Below are 17,187 nucleotides of genomic sequence, written 5' to 3' on the forward strand. Positions count from 1 at the left end.
GAGGAGAGCGGGCTCACTCTCTTCCGTTACCTTTGTGTTTCTTTTAGTTATCCGTTTAACCCTAGTGGGAGACTGCAGATTGCATTGTTCCTTTTTTGTATCGTTGGAATCCTTGGATATCAGGCGGCATTGCGCCTGCAGAGCCGTTGCTGCGAGTTCATCACCCAAAAGGAGTATTTTGGGTTCTTCTAGCAGTACCTTGTCCAGAATATTATTGGGGAAAGTCTCTTCCGTGAGTGATCCTGGAGCAGAGAGTGAGTTAACTCTTCGCAACCTGTTGACAGCTACAAAGACTTCCATAGAAGCGGTAGCCTTCATCCACGGAGTCTCCATTCTTACCAGTGGTAAGTCCCGGAACACAGGGGAAGTGGGGCTGTTCAAAGCAGGACAGAGTCACATTATTCTCTCTCTCTCTCTTCTCACTCACCTCCAGGGAGGTCTTCCCAGTAAAGCCGCTGACCTAGAGATTGAACTGAAGAGATTAGAGAAACCCTCATTCCTCCACCTTGTCATTTTCCCCTTGCGGCCTCCGGCTGTGCGTGCTCTAACAGCGGTGTCTGTCCCATTGTTGGGTGACGTGCAGTGGGAGGTGGCAAGGACAGTCATCCCATCGTTCCTGCTGGGCATTGCATTAAGGTTAGTGGTGCATGCGAGTTCTTGCGCTGCTTTCAATCATTACAGATTGACAAGCCCAAGAACACTAACCAGCCCGGACGATGGATACCAATGCCGTCCTTACCTCTTTGTTGGAGAGTTTCACGGAGTTACAAACCGAGGTTCAAACATCTCGTGCCGAGAATCAAGCATTGTATAAAGAAGTGGCAGACTTGCGCAGAGATATGTCAGATCTCGCCCAGAAGGAGTCGAGCCCTAAACCTTTGATTCGGCCTGCAACCCTGCCCCCACCTCAGTCATTTCAACCTGGAGGAGCATTTGCAGCCCCTTCCACACCCACAGATGCCGCCCCTACGGTGCACATTTTACAGACCCATGGCATCCCTCTCGCTCCTCCTGAAAGGTTTTTCGGAGACCCCCGTAAGTTCGAGACCTTCCTCAACCAATGTCGCCTACATTTCCTCTGTAAACCCCAGATCTTTCAAGATGAATCATCCAAGACGGCCTTCGTAATGTCCTACATGGGAGGAAACGCTTCCAGCTGGACCATTCCCTTATTGGAGAGAAATGATCCCGTGTTACACAATTTTGCCGACTTCTGTCTTGAATTACGGAAACTGTTTGACAGAAAGTCCCACATGCTGTCATTAGATCGGGAGTTAATGACCTTACGCCAAGGATCACAGGATCTACTATCCTACATCACCACCTTTAATCGTCTCATAGTAGAGACTGACTGGCCAGCACAGAAACGTATCTCCCTGTTCTATCAGGGCCTTCGGGGGGAATTGAAGGATGTGCTAGCACAGGTGGTGCAGCTGCCGACGACATGTGAAGAGCTTATTGATTTAACCGTACAACTGGACCACCGTTTGTTGGAACGGAGAGGGGATCGGAGCAGAGGGGACGCTCGGTATTCATATCCTCTGTTCAGACCTCGACAAACAGGTGAGGAAAAAGCCAAGCCACAAGAAGGGCCAGAACCCATGCAAATTGGAGGGATTCGGGGCCCCCTTACTAAGGAAGAAAAGGACCGGAGAAGACGACTTAAATTATGTATGTATTGTGGCAAAAGCGGACATTTTATTAATGAATGTCGAGCTCGGGCTTCTACATCCGGTAAGACCACCTTTCCTAGAGTCCAGGCCACCGCGAGGATGGAAGAGCCGTCGGAAAACTGATGGTCTTGGATCAGAAGGAGACCACTTATCCAAGACTCCCGTCCCCTCCGGTCTCTCCTTATGTAGCGAACACCCTTCACCCTGCGGTTGCGCACATGAATATCAATGTGTCTTTACGGGTGATAAATCGGAAACCTTTTCAGGTCGATGCCTTGTTGGATTCGGGGGCCACAGGGAACTATATTGATCAAGCCTATGCATTGCAAATGGGTATCCCTTGCGAGATGAAAACAACGCCCGAGACGGTCAAGGCAGTAGACGGATCAGTCCTGTCATCAGGACCTGTAACTCAACATACCCTGGCATTGTTAATGGAATACGGAGCCAACCATTACGAATACATCCAATTCGACCTGATTGACGCACCTCAATTCCGGCTCATTCTAGGAATGCCTTGGCTTACCCTACATGACCCCTCAGTATGCTGGTCGACTCGTACGGTAAGGATGACGTCCACATACTGTCACGAACATTGTCAAAACCCGGACCTTCTCCTTAGTTCCTTCGAACCCTCGCCTGCTTCTTACATAGCTGGGGCCTGCTCCGTTGACAAGTTTTGCTGTGCCACGGTCTTACCCTCTGAGTACCATGAATTCGCTTCCTTGTTTGACAAGAAAAAAGCTACTCATTTGCCTCCACATAGGGCATATGATTGCCGTGTGGACCTCGTTCCAGGGGCAGATCTCCCCTGCAGCAGAGTATATGCCTTAACCGAAAAGGAGACACAGTACTTAAAAACCTATATCGACGACAACTTGGCCACTGGGTTCATCAGACATTCCACTTCCCCCGTGTCCTCTCCTATGTTTTTCATTCCCAAGAAGGATTGCGAAGAGTTGCGTCCATGCATCGATTATCGAGCTATCAACAGGGTGACAATTAAAAATCGTTATCCTTTGCCCTTGATTCCCGTTTTAATGGACCAGCTTAAGGGAGCTCAGTATTTCACCAAACTTGACCTTCGGGTGCCTACCATCTGGTGCGAGTAAAAACCGGGGATGAGTGGAAAACGGCATTTAGAACCAAATTCGGCCTATATGAATATAGAGTAATGCCGTTTGGACTATGCAACGCCCCTGCCGCCTTCCAATTTTTTATGGATGAGGTGTTGCGGGGGTGTTTGGAGACCTTTTGCATAGTCTACATCGATGACATTCTGGTTTACTCTGCCACTCTCCCAGAGCACATCACCCATGTCAAGGAAGTATTGGAGAGGCTTCAACGCAATTCCTTATATGCAAAGTTAGAGAAATGCCTTTTCCATGTCCGACAAGTGGCGTTTCTGGGCTATGTGATTGATGCTCATGGATTTCAGATGGACATGAAAAAGGTTGAGGCTATTCTCACTTGGAAAACACCACAGAATGTCAAATCCGTTCAGAGCTTTCTTGGCTTTGCCAATTATTACCGGCGCTTTGTTCAGGATTTTTCCAAAATAATACATCCGATCACAGCTCTGTTGCGGAAAAACGTTTTGTTCCAATGGGGGGAAGAAGCAGACAAGGCTTTTCAAACCCTCAAGGAGAAGTTCACGCAAGCTCCTATCCTTCGGCATCCAGACCCACAGCTGCCTTTCATTCTCGAAACGGATGCCTCCCAATATGCGCTAGGTGGAATACTGTCACAACGCCACCCTACCACCGGGCAGCTTCATCCAGTGGCGTTCTATTCAACGAAACTCACACCTTGTGAAATAAACTATACCATCACTGACAAGGAGCTCCTGGCCATTAAAAGAGCATGTGAGGAGTGGAGACATTACCTCCTGGGGGCCGTGCATACCGTGGAAATCATTACGGATCACCGCAATCTTCTGTTTTTAAAAACAGCAAAGGCCTTGACACCTCGGCAGTTGAGGTGGACCCTTTTCTTCTCTGACTTCGACTTTGTTATCCGTTATAGACCTGGAACGCGGAATGGCAAGGCAGATGCTCTCTCTCGATTGGGGGAGGAAGAGACCGTGCGACCAGTGGAAACTCCTTCCATCCTCCAAGGTATTGAGAACGCCGAGGCATCCATTGCCTTGATCACCTCTGATGACTTCTTGGAGGACGTCAAAATAGCCCTCACTGATCTTGATATCCCCACATGGGTCCTTGAAGAGCCAGATCATCGTTGTGAAAAGGAACAATTGGCGTATCATCACCATGCATTATACATTCCTCGACTTGAGTTGCAAAAGACAGTGATGGAATGGGCCCATGACTCAGTATTGGGAGGACACATGGGTGAGCACAAAACGATCGCTAACGTGGAACGCTCCTTTTGGTGGCCCAGTCTCCGAAAGGATGTGAAGGATTATGTAAAGAACTGTGCGGTTTGTGCGCAAGGAAAATCTAGCCATGCTAAACCAACAGGAATGTTGCACCCCTTACCTATTCCGCCCAAACCTTGGCATACCTTGTCCATGGATTTTATAGTAGAAATGCCTCCCTGTGAGAAACAAACCGTCATTTTAGTGGTGGTCGATCATCTCACCAAAATGGGACACTTCATCTCCCTACCCGGTTTGCCTACCTCCGGAGAGTTAGCGAAGGTATTTTTGCAGAACATCGTACGTTTACATGGACTACCAAGTGTAGTGATAACAGATCGAGGTACACAATTCACCTCCCATTTCTGGAAAGCTCTTTGTAACACCCTGCAGATAGACGCACGCCTCTCTTCCAGTTACCATCCGCAAACGGATGGTAAGACGGAGCGGTTGAACCAAACCCTAGAACAATATCTTCGCTGTTTCACCCTACAGAACACCACTGATTGGACCACTCTTTTATGGTTGACGGAATTCGCATACAATAATGCGGTACACTCCACCTTGGGATGTTCTCCTTTCTTCTGTCTGCATGGATACCATCCGAACATGCTTCCCTTTGAGTGGCCGGTTCGTTCCCTCGTACCCGCTATTCAGGAACACCATGCTCATCTTCGAGCGATCTTGATAGAGGCAAGGACCAGTTTGAGAACGGCTCAGAATGCCCAGAAAACATTCGCAGACAAACGAAGGTCTCAGGAACCCGAGTATAAGGTGGGCGACAAGGTTTGGCTCTCTACTCGTAACCTGCACTTGAAAGGTGCGAACAAATTGAAACCCAAATATGTCGGTCCGTATGGTATCTGTGAGGTGATCAACACTGTGGCCATGAAACTCTCTTTGCCTGTGTCTTGGTCCATACATCCAGTCTTCCATGTATCACTTCTACGGCCTTGTCTACCTAGTGTCCGGTTGCCAGCGCGCCCTGGCCCTGTGGAAGTGGAAGGGCAAGAGGAGTATGAAGTAGGAGCCATCCTGGACTCCCGTATAGTAAGGGGTCGGGTTCAGTATCTAGTCGAATGGAAAGGCTACGGTCCCGAAGATCGCTCCTGGGAACCTACAGATCACTTACATTGTCCCGATTTGGTGGCCCTTTTTCACGAACGTTACCCTGGGAAGCCAGGACGACCGCCGGGACGGCAGTCCTCGAGAGGGGGTTCTGTAGCGATCACCCTAGGCAGAACGGCAGGTTGCTGCAGACAGCGTCATGTAAGACATCTCAGAAAAAACTACCAGTCCCAGAAAGCCAAGCGACGCCGGGATCAGGCAAAATGGGAAGATCTTATTTAAGCTCCACCCCTTGATCAAAACGGGGCTTGTCAATCCTGTTCCTGGTTCGTTCCCTGTGTGTTAGTGCATCTAGAGTTCTGCAGTGGAGATTCTTGTTCAAGCCATTTCCTTCTTTATGTCCATACCCGCCACGACGACGAAGTGCCTGCGAGGCCAGTGATCAAACACCCGCCGCGACGACGAAGTGCCTGCGAGGCCAGTGATCAAACACCCGCCGCGACGACGAAGTGCCAGCGAGGTCAGATCGCGGAGACCCAGCGCATCCCTGTGAGTTAAACAGAATCGCGCTTGTTGTACCGATCGAGGAGAGCGGGCTCGCTCTCTTCCGTTACCTTTGTGTTTCTTTTAGTTATCCGTTTAACCCTAGTGGGAGATTGCAGATTGCATTGTTCCTTTTTTGTATCGTTGGAATCCTTGGATATCAGGCGGCATTGAGCCTGCAGAGCCGTTGCTGCGAGTTCATCACCCAAAAGGAGTATTTTGGGTTCTTCTAGCAGTACCTTGTCCAGAATATTATTGGGGAAAGTCTCTTCCGTGAGTGATCCTGGAGCAGAGAGTGAGTTAACTCTTCGCAACCTGTTGACAGCTACAAAGACTTCCATAGAAGCGGTAGCCTTCATCCACGGAGTCTCCATTCTTACCAGTGGTAAGTCCCGGAACACAGGGGAAGTGGGGCTGTTCAAAGCAGGACAGAGTCACATTATTCTCTCTCTCTCTCTTCTCACTCACCTCCAGGGAGGTCTTCCCAGTAAAGCCGCTGACCTAGAGATTGAACTGAAGAGATTAGAGAAACCCTCATTCCTCCACCTTGTCATTTTCCCCTTGCGGCCTCCGGCTGTGCGTGCTCTAACAGCGGTGTCTGTCCCATTGTTGGGTGACGTGCAGTGGGAGGTGGCAAGGACAGTCATCCCATCGTTCCTGCTGGGCATTGCATTAAGGTTAGTGGCGCATGCGAGTTCTTGCGCTGCTTTCAATCATTACAGATGTGTGTCATGTCACTCTTCACTTTTCTCTGTGTGGGTGTCACGGTACAGGGCCTCTAAGGATGGCATAATAAGTGCTGCAGCCCTTAGAGCCCTTCTCTGGTCACAGTGCCTTTGGTACCCCTGGTACCTTTTACAAGGGCCTTACATGTGGCCAGGGATGTGCTAATTGTGTGTACAAAGGTACAGCTTCAGGAAAGAACACAGGCCCTGGGAACCTGGTTGGCAGGGACCCAGGGCACATCAAGTCAGGTTGTGTCAGATGTCAGGCAAAAGTGGGGGGCACTTTTCTACACACTTACAGTTCTGATACTACAGATAGGGTTTATTTCACAGTGCATTCAGAGTGCCACTGCAGACAGAGACGTGAGTTGTCCTTTGAAGTCACATGCTGTAAAGCTGTTTATTTCCCTATTTTCCCAGCTGCAATGTGTTTATAGGTCTATTCCTAAAATACAATTTACTGTAATCCTAAAACCAATGTATGTTGTTATATTTCCCCACTAAAGGATTGTTTATAGTCGCGTCTACCATTCACTATACTCCAACAGGTTCGAAAGCAAGCTTTATAACCCCTTTGATCATTCGCTGTAGTATACCAGGTACCAGAGATGCGCATCACCCCCTACGACGGCTCCTGTACTGCAGCAGTTATTCAGGAGAGGCGTGTGTTCCGTGGAGACATTCACTGCTTGCTGCCTGCTCAATGTATGTAAATATTCCTCTGTGCTGTTCACTGTACTCATCAGCCGCTGAAGCAAGGTTACAAAGTCCAATGTCATTCACTGTTCTCCAAGCAGCACTATACCAACTTGTACATCCCCCCACTATTCACTGCTCTCCGATGGGTTCTACAGACAGGTTTAAGTTGCCCTTTCGCTTTCATCCTACAGGCCCCATAAAGCACTGTATCATCCTTTGAACAGTAACTGCACACTTACATTGAGAGTACTCTATCATTCCACGAGCATTCACGGTATTCCTGCAGGTCACAGAGCAGTGTAACATTCCACAAATATTCCCTGCGCTCTCATGAGTCCCAGAGAGCAGCGTATCGTCCAATGAACATTCACTGCTCTCCTACAAGTTCCAGAGAGCAGCGTATCGTCCAATGAACATTCACTGCTCTCCTACAAGTTCCAGAGAGCAGTGTATCGTCCAATGAACATTCACTGCTCTCCTACAAGTTCCAGAGAGCAGCGTATCGTCCAAAGAACATTCACTGCTCTACAAGTTCCAGAGAGCAGTGTATCGTCCAATGAACATTCACTGCTCTCCTACAAGTTCCAGAGAGCAGCGTATCGTCCAATGAACATTCACTGCTCTCCTACAAGTTCCAGAGAGCAGCGTATCATCCATTGAACATTCACTGCTCTCCTACAAGTTCCAGAGAGCAGTGTATCGTCCAAAGAACATTCACTGCTCTACAAGTCTCAGAGAGGAGCGTATCGTCCAATGAACATTCAATGCTCTACAAGTTCCAGAGAGGAGCGTATCGTCCAATGAACATTCACTGCTCTACTACACGTTCCAGAGAGCAGCGTGTCGTCCAATGAACATTCACTGCTCTCCTACAAGTTCCAGAGAGCAGCGTATCGTCCAATGAACATTCACTGCTCTACAAGTTCCAGAGAGGACCGTATCGTCCAATGAACATTCACTGCTCTACCACAAGTTCCAGAGAGCAGCGTATCGTCCAAAGAACATTCACTGCTCTACAAGTTCCAGAGAGGAGCGTATCGTCCAATGAACATTCAGTGCTCTACTACAAGTTCCAGAGAGCAGCGTATCGTCCAATGAACATTCACTGCTTTCCTACAAGTTCCAGAGAGCAGCGTATCGTCCAATGAACATTCACTGCTCTCCTACAAGTTCCAGAGAGCAGCGTATCGTCCAATGAACATTCACTGCTCTCCTACAAGTTCCAGAGAGCAGCGTATCGTCCAAAGAACATTCACTGCTCTACAAGTTCCAGAGAGGAGCGTATCGTCCAATGAACATTCACTGCTCTACTACAAGTTCCAGAGAGCAGCGTATCGTCCAATGAACATTCACTGCTCTCCTACAAGTTCCAGAGAGCAGCGTATCGTCCAATGAACATTCACTGCTCTCCTACAAGTTCCAGGGAGCAGCGTATCGTCCAATTAACATTCACTGCTCTCCTACAAGTTCCAGAGAGCAGCGTATCGTCCAATGAACATTCACTGCTCTCCTACAAGTTCCAGAGAGCAGCGTATCGTCCAATGAACATTCACTGCTCTACAAGTTCCAGAGAGCAGCGTATCGTCCAATAAACATTCACTGCGCTCATACGAGTCCCAGAGAGCAGCGTATTGCTCCACAAGTTCCAGAGAGCAGCGTATCGTCCAATGAACATTCACTGCTCTACAAGTTCCAGAGAGGACCGTATCGTCCAATGAACATTCACTGCTCTACTACAAGTTCCAGAGAGGAGCGTATCGTCCAATGAACATTCACTGCTCTACTACAAGTTCCAGAGAGCAGCGTATCGTCCAATGAACATTCACTGCTCTCCTACAAGTTCCAGAGAGCAGCGTATCGTCCAATGAACATTCACTGCTCTCCTACAAGTTCCAGAGAGCAGCGTATCGTCCAATGAACATTCACTGCTCTACAAGTTCCAGAGAGCAGTGTATCGTCCAATGAACATTCACTGCTCTCCTACAAGTTCCAGAGAGCAGCGTATCGTCCAATGAACATTCACTGCTCTCCTACAAGTTCCAGAGAGCAGCGTATCATCCATTGAACATTCACTGCTCTCCTACAAGTTCCAGAGAGCAGTGTATCGTCCAAAGAACATTCACTGCTCTACAAGTCTCAGAGAGGAGCGTATCGTCCAATGAACATTCAATGCTCTACAAGTTCCAGCGAGGAGCGTATCGTCCAATGAACATTCACTGCTCTACTACACGTTCCAGAGAGCAGCGTGTCGTCCAATGAACATTCACTGCTCTCCTACAAGTTCCAGAGAGCAGCGTATCGTCCAATGAACATTCACTGCTCTACAAGTTCCAGAGAGGACCGTATGGTCCAATGAACATTCACTGCTCTACTACAAGTTCCAGAGAGCAGCGTATCGTCCAAAGAACATTCACTGCTCTACAAGTTCCAGAGAGGAGCGTATCGTCCAATGAACATTCACTGCTCTACTACAAGTTCCAGAGAGCAGCGTATCGTCCAATGAACATTCACTGCTTTCCTACAAGTTCCAGAGAGCAGCGTATCGTCCAATGAACATTCACTGCTCTCCTACAAGTTCCAGAGAGCAGCGTATCGTCCAATGAACATTCACTGCTCTCCTACAAGTTCCAGAGAGCAGCGTATCGTCCAAAGAACATTCACTGCTCTACAAGTTCCAGAGAGGAGCGTATCGTCCAATGAACATTCACTGCTCTACTACAAGTTCCAGAGAGCAGCGTATCGTCCAATGAACATTCACTGCTCTCCTACAAGTTCCAGAGAGCAGCGTATCGTCCAATGAACATTCACTGCTCTCCTACAAGTTCCAGGGAGCAGCGTATCGTCCAATTAACATTCACTGCTCTCCTACAAGTTCCAGAGAGCAGCGTATCGTCCAATGAACATTCACTGCTCTCCTACAAGTTCCAGAGAGCAGCGTATCGTCCAATGAACATTCACTGCTCTACAAGTTCCAGAGAGCAGCGTTTCGTCCAATAAACATTCACTGCGCTCATACGAGTCCCAGAGAGCAGCGTATTGCTCCACAAGTTCCAGAGAGCAGCGTATCGTCCAATGAACATTCACTGCTCTACAAGTTCCAGAGAGGACCGTATCGTCCAATGAACATTCACTGCTCTACTACAAGTTCCAGAGAGGAGCGTATCGTCCAATGAACATTCACTGCTCTACTACAAGTTCCAGAGAGCAGCGTATCGTCCAATGAACATTCACTGCTCTCCTACAAGTTCCAGAGAGCAGCGTATCGTCCAATGAACATTCACTGCTCTACAAGTTCCAGAGAGCAGCGTATCGTCCAATAAACATTCACTGCGCTCATACGAGTCCCAGAGAGCAGCGTATTGCTCAATGGACATTCACTATATTCCTGTACGCACTACAAAGAAGCTTAGATGTACGCTACAAGCATGTAGTCTAGCTGGACGTTGAAGGAGTTCTTGGTTTATGATAACCCGACGGAGTGGCATTGCTCAAGAGGTTTTGAAAAGCCTGAAATGGGTGCACACATCAATGGGGTCCCTTACCCAGTGAGATGATGGCAGCGTGGATTTTCTCCATCACAGACTTGTACATCTTTCTTTCAAACGCTTCTAAACGCTCCCACTCTTCGTCAGAGAAATAAATTGCCACATCATGGAATTTCACACGTACCTAAAAGAAGAAGCAATATCACAGGCTTATTAGAATATTCAGTCAAAAGAGCTTGCATTCAGCATGAGGGCAACACACTGTTTGCTGAAGATGCTTCTTGTAAGTTAAGACTCAGTGAGACCCTAGGGTTGCCTGCAGCTCAGGGGAGCCTGCAATGCACAAGGCTATAAACCTGCCCTCCATAAAATGTAATGTGAAATTATTTATTAATGGAATCTTGTAGAGCACTGCTATCACTCATGGGTGGTATCTTGGCGCTGTGGGGTTAATGACTAGAGTTGTAGTAAGGGATCGAGTCGACTACTAACAAAAGAGCCAAGTTTTTCAAAACTTTTTCTGAACATTAGTTTCTGGGGTCTCCAGAAGGATATTATTCCAGAGTGCACCCCCCGAACCCCCTGCCCCTACAATTAGCATGTTTGCTGGGTGGGGAGCGTGGTGGGTGAGGGGGCACAAAGTTATCTTTGTTGATTGATCTGAGGTTTATGATGAGGACATACTTCTTTACCTTTTCTATGAGGAACATTGGTGCTGGTTCATGACAGATCTTGTACATCACAAAAGTAGCTTTAAAAAGAAAATATTTCTGTAGAGAGCGACAGTGGAGTTGGCAGAGATGATTAGAGACAGGATGCTATTTTGGAAGTTTGAAATTGTCTCTAATTAGAACATTTTGCATGAATTTGTGGTAGATGGAATATTGATATTTTGTAAGTAGTCCAACAGACACAGTTGTCATAATCACGGTGAAATTGAACTAAGGTGTTTCTGCTCATAGTCATACGAGTAAAGAGCTGGAAAGGCATCGCGTGTCTCAATGGGGGAAGCTGGTGTTAGCAGGAATCAGTGATATTCATTGTTTGTTATTTAGGATTCAGATCAAAGTCAAGAGTCAAAGTCAAAAGAAACTTTATTTCGATTGAATTTACAATCATAAAAGTACATTGTAGAAAAATATTTACAACAATTTATAAAAAAAGTTTTCATTTGAGCAATATTGACTGATAAATGCATAGAACATTAAATTAATCATTAAAAGATTCTTCTATACAATGTCGCCCTGTACCATACAATATCGCCCTGTACGTCAAGAGTCACTCCTGGATCTTAAAGGTCTGGTGAATCACCCAGTAAAGGGGTGAATCACCCAGTAAAAGGGTGAATCGCCCGTAAAAGGGTGAATCACCCAGTAAAAGGGTGAATCACCCAGTAAAAGGGTGAATCACCCAGTAAAAGGGTGAATCACCCAGTAAAAGGGTGAATCACCAGTAAAAGGGTGAATCACCCAGTAAAAGGGTGAATCACCCAGTAAAAGGGTGAATCACCCAGTAAAAGGGTGAATCAGCAGAAAAAAGGTAAATCACCCAGTAAAAGGGTGAATCACCAGTAAAAGGGTGAATCATTAGTAAAGGGGTGAATCACCCAGTAAAAGGGTGAATCGCCAGTAAAAGGGTGAATCACCCAGTAAAAGGGTGAATCACCCAGTAAAAGGGTGAATCAGCAGAAAAAAGGTAAATCACCCAGTAAAAGGGTGAATCACCGGTAAAAGGGTGAATCATTAGTAAAGGGGTGAATCACCCAGTAAAAGGGTGAATCACCAGTAAAAGGGTGAATCATAAGTAAAAGGGTGAATCACCCAGTAAAAGGGTGAATCATCCAGTAAAAGGGTGAATCATTAGTAAAGGGGTGAATCACCCACTAAAAGGGTGAATCACCCAGTAAAAGGGTGAATCACCCAGTAAAAGGGTGAATCACCCAGTAAAAGTGTGAATCAGCAGAAAAAAAGGTAAATCACCCAGTAAAAGTGTGAATCACAGGTAAAAGGGTGAATCACCCAGTAAAAGGGTGAATCGCACGTAAAAGGGTGAATCACCCAGTAAAAGGGTGAATCAGCAGAAAAAAGGTAAATCACCCAGTAAAAGGGTGAATCAGCAGAAAAAAGGTAAATCACCCAGTAAAAGGTTGAATCACCCAGTAAAAGGGTGAATCACCCAGTAAAAGGGTGAATCATTAGTAAAGGGGTGAATCACCCAGTAAAAGGGTGAATCGCACGTAAAAGGGTGAATCACCCAGTAAAAGGGTGAATCACCCAGTAAATGTAATGTAAATGTAAATGTATTGGCATTTATATAGCGCACTACTTACCCGTAGGGTCCCAAGGCGCTTCGACCGCTGCGAAACCCTTCCTGGCTTCCCTGAGAGATGGTCCCTTAATGGGTATCTCCAGGGTGAGACCAGGCATCCCCGGCGGTCTGGTGGGGCCGTTAGTGAAGATGAGGCAAGCTAATGCCCAGAGTTGCCGAGTGTGATCGCTGATCAGAGTGGGCACCGAGGCGAGAGAATTATCGAGTCCGCTGACCCTGGTCCAGAAACCTGCCGCGCAGGGAATCGAACCCTGGTCCCGGGCCGTCCTCTGCTCTCGGGACTGCCGCCTCTAACCAGTGAGCCACACTACTTCACAGTAAAAGGGTGAATCAGCAGAAAAAAAGGTAAATCACCCAGTAAAAGGTTGAATCACCCAGTAAAAGGGTGAATCACCCAGTAAAAGGTTGAATCACCCAGTAAAAGGGTGAATCATTAGTAAAGGGGTGAATCACCCAGTAAAAGGGTGAATCAGCAGTAAAAGGGTGAATCAGCAGAAAAAGGTAAATCACCCAGTAAAAGGGTGAATCACCAGTAAAAGGGTGAATCACCCAGTAAAAGGGTGAATCACCCAGTAAAAGGGTGAATCATTGGTAAAGGGGTGAATCACCAGTAAAAGGGTGAATCATCAGTAAAAGGGTCAATCACCCAGTAAAAGGGTGAATCAGCAGTAAAAGGGTGAATCACCCAGTAAAAGGGTGAATTAACCAGTAAAAGGGTGAATCACCCAGTAAAAGGGTGAATCACCCAGTAAAAGGGTGAATCACCCAGTAAAAGGGTGAATCACCCAGTAAAAGGGTGAATCAACCAGTAAAAGGGTGAATCAACCAGTAAAAGGGTGAATCAACCAGTAAAAGGGTGAATCACCCAGTAAAAGGGTGAATCACCCAGTAAAAGGGTGAATCACCCAGTAAAAGGGTGAATCAACCAGTAAAAGGGTGAATCAACCAGTAAAAGGGTGAATCACCAGTAAAAGGGTGAATCACCAGTAAAAGGGTCAATCACCCAGTAAAAAGGTGAATCAGCAGTAAATGGGTGAATCATCAGTAAAAGGGTGAATCATCAGTAAAAGGGTCAATCACCCAGTAAAAGGGTGAATCAGCAGTAAAAGGGTGAATCAGCAGTAAACGGGTAAATCACCAGTAAAAGGGTGAATCATCAGTAAAAGGGTCAATCACCCAGTAAAGGGGTGAATCATCAGTAAAAGGGTGAATCACCAGTAAAAGGGTGAATCATCAGTAAAAGGGTCAATCACCCAGTAAAAGGGTGAATCAGCAGTAAAAGGGTGAATCATCAGTAAAAGGGTCAATCACCCAGTAAAAGGGGGAATCATCAGTAAAAGAGTCAATCGCCCAGTAAAAGGGTGAATCATCATTAAAAGGGTCAATCAGCAGTAAAAGGGTCAATCACCCAGTAAAAGGGTGAATCAACCAGTAAAAGGGTGAATCACCCAGTAAAAGGGTGAATCACCGGTAAAAGGGTGAATCACCAGTAAAAGGGTGAATCACCAGTAAAAGGGTGAATCACCAGTAAAAGGGTGAATCATCAGTAAAAGGGTGAATCATCAGTAAAAGGGTCAATCACCCAGTAAAAGGGTGAATCAGCAGTAAAAGGGTGAATCAGCAGTAAACGGGTAAATCACCAGTAAAAGGGTGAATCATCAGTAAAAGGGTCAATCACCCAGTAAAGGGGTGAATCATCAGTAAAAGGGTGAATCACCAGTAAAAGGGTGAATCATCAGTAAAAGGGTCAATCACCCAGTAAAAGGGTGAATCAGCAGTAAAAGGGTGAATCATCAGTAAAAGGGTCAATCACCCAGTAAAAGGGTGAATCATCAGTAAAAGAGTCAATCGCCCAGTAAAAGGGTGAATCATCAGTAAAAGGGTCAATCGCCCAGTAAAAGGGTGAATCATCAGTAAAAGGGTCAATCAGCAGTAAAAGGGTCAATCACCCAGTAAAAGGGTGAATCAACCAGTAAAAGGGTGAATCACCCAGTAAAAGGGTGAATCACCGGTAAAAGGGTGAATCACCAGTAAAAGGGTGAATCGCCAGTAAAAGGGTGAATCATCAGTAAAAGGGTCAATCACCCAGTAAAAGGGTGAATCAGCAGTAAAAGGGTGAATCATCAGTAAAAAGGTCAATCACCCAGTAAAAGGGTGAATCATCAGTAAAAGAGTCAATCACCCAGTAAAAGGGTGAATCATCAGTAAAAGGGTGAATCATCAGTAAAAGGGTGAATCATCAGTAAAAGGGTCAATCAGCAGTAAAAGGGTCAATCACCCAGTAAAAGGGTCAATCACCCAGTAAAAGGGTCAATCACCCAATAAAAGGGTGAATCACCCAGTAAAAGGGTGAATCACCGGTAAAAGGGTGAATCACCAGTAAAAGGGTGAATCACCCAGTAAAAGGGTGAATCACCCAGTAAAAGGGTGAATCATCAGTAAAAGGGTCAATCACCCAGTAAAATGGTGAATCAGCAGTAAAAGGGTGAATCATCAGTAAAAGGGTCAATCACCCAGTAAAAGGGTGAATCATCAGTAAAAGGGTCAATCAGCAGTAAAAGGGTCAATCAGCAGTAAAAGGGTCAATCACCCAGTAAAAGGGTGAATCAACCAGTAAAAGGGTGAATCACCCAGTAAAAGGGTGAATCACCGGTAAAAGGGTGAATCACCAGTAAAAGGGTGAATCACCCAGTAAAAGGGTGAATCACTCAGTAAAAGGGTCAATCACCCAGTAAAAGGGTGAATCAGCAGTAAAAGGGTGAATCATCAGTAAAAGGGTCAATCACCCAGTAAAAGGGTGAATCACCAGTAAAAGGGTGAATCACCCAGTAAAAGGGTGAATCACCCAGTAAACGGGTGAATTACCAGTAAACGGGTGAATCACCCAGTAAAAGGGTGAATCACCAGTAAAAGGGTCAATCACCCAGTAAAAGGGTGAATCATCAGTAAAAGGGTCAATCAGCAGTAAAAGGGTGAATCACCCAGTAAAAGGTTGTATCACCCAGTAAAGGGGTGAATCACCAGTAAAAGGGTGAATCACCAGTAAAAGGGTGAATCATCAGTAAAAGGGTGAATCACCAGTAAAAGGGTGAATCATCAGTAAAAGGGTGAATCACCCAGTAAAAGGGTGAATCACCAGTAAAAGGGTGAATCACCAGTAAAAGGGTGAATCATCAGTGTAGGAGAGTAGGGTCTGCAATCCTATGATCACCCAGATTTTTTGCTTTTGTTTCACTGGTTTACGACTTTCTCTGGCTGTGGGCCTGCCAATCAGACCCACAGCCTGGCTGTTCTCTTTCTAAATTACGATATGTACCCTAGGTGCATTTACCAATTGGTACTGGGCCGCCTTATCAGACCCCGTAACGCAGGGCATAGGTGTACCCAGGGCCGCCAGGGGCTGCAGCATGTATTATGCCACCCCTGGCTGGCCTCCTAAATTTGACACAACTGGCTGCATGACAGCTGGGGCAAAGTCGTGTAATCACACTTTGCTATAGATGTAGTAGCCCTATATCTAACCATACAATGGACACCCGAGTTCCTATCAGTCACTCCTATGGCAGGCCTTGACAATCCTGAAGGCAGAGTGCATGGGCTCGTGTGAACTGTGTTCTGGCCTGAGCCGAGCCCGGTTGCAGCTTGCGGAACCAAGACCCAATGGCTGTTCCATGATAACGCGTACCATATCGGTAACTCCGGTGTCGCGTTATAAAGGCATGTCGAGTAAGGTGTCATACGAATCGGGATGCTGCCCCCTCACCAATTCTGGCGACGAGGTTAGCATTCCGCCCTTCTAGAGGGACACGACATGTACGTAACTGTGAACCCCGGTTAAAGTTAACTAAAGCCTCAGCTCCACAAAATGGATGCTGCCACCACAGACACGAGTCTGACCTCCTGCTGCTGGGAGTCCTTCCAGTGAGGGGAGCTTGGACAAAGGGTTTCCTGTCGAGGGCGGTGTTTGCACCGTCCCAGACAGGGTTTGTGTATTCTGGGTAGGTAGGGCTTTTGCGAGAAGGTGACTGCGGAGTGGCACCCCGGTGCTCACTACGCATCTGCCGGTCAGAACCAGTTCCAGGGGCGCCAGCCCTGGCCTGGGGAAAGTCCGGCAGGGGAGAGGGGTGTAACTACCCCCCTTCCTGGTCCCACCCTTAGGGCCGGACCTAGTCATGTACCCACCCCTTTCTTTAGGATAAAGGCCGGAGCGGGGACCCTTCCAAATTAGATCATCTTTGAATCAAGAACTACTTTCTACGAAAGGACACTCAAGACTCTTCTTAAGATTT

At 46.8% G+C, this 17,187-nt stretch overlaps 1 protein-coding gene across 2 annotated transcripts in view; it reads right to left on the minus strand.

Moving 5' to 3' along the window:
- LOC147709937 (uncharacterized) overlaps positions 1–17,187 on the minus strand; it is a 156,579-nt gene that overhangs the window by 60,458 nt on the left and 78,934 nt on the right. For both annotated transcript variants that reach the window (XM_086928348.1, XM_086928349.1), the window contains exon 3: positions 10,628–10,754. In XM_086928348.1, the coding sequence (XP_086784474.1) occupies positions 10,628–10,754 (127 nt within the window). The remainder of the gene's footprint in view (positions 1–10,627; positions 10,755–17,187) is intronic.

Source organism: Lissotriton vulgaris, chromosome 6 (assembly GCF_964263255.1).
Source record: "Lissotriton vulgaris chromosome 6, aLisVul1.2, whole genome shotgun sequence".
NCBI lineage: Eukaryota > Metazoa > Chordata > Amphibia > Caudata > Salamandridae > Lissotriton > Lissotriton vulgaris.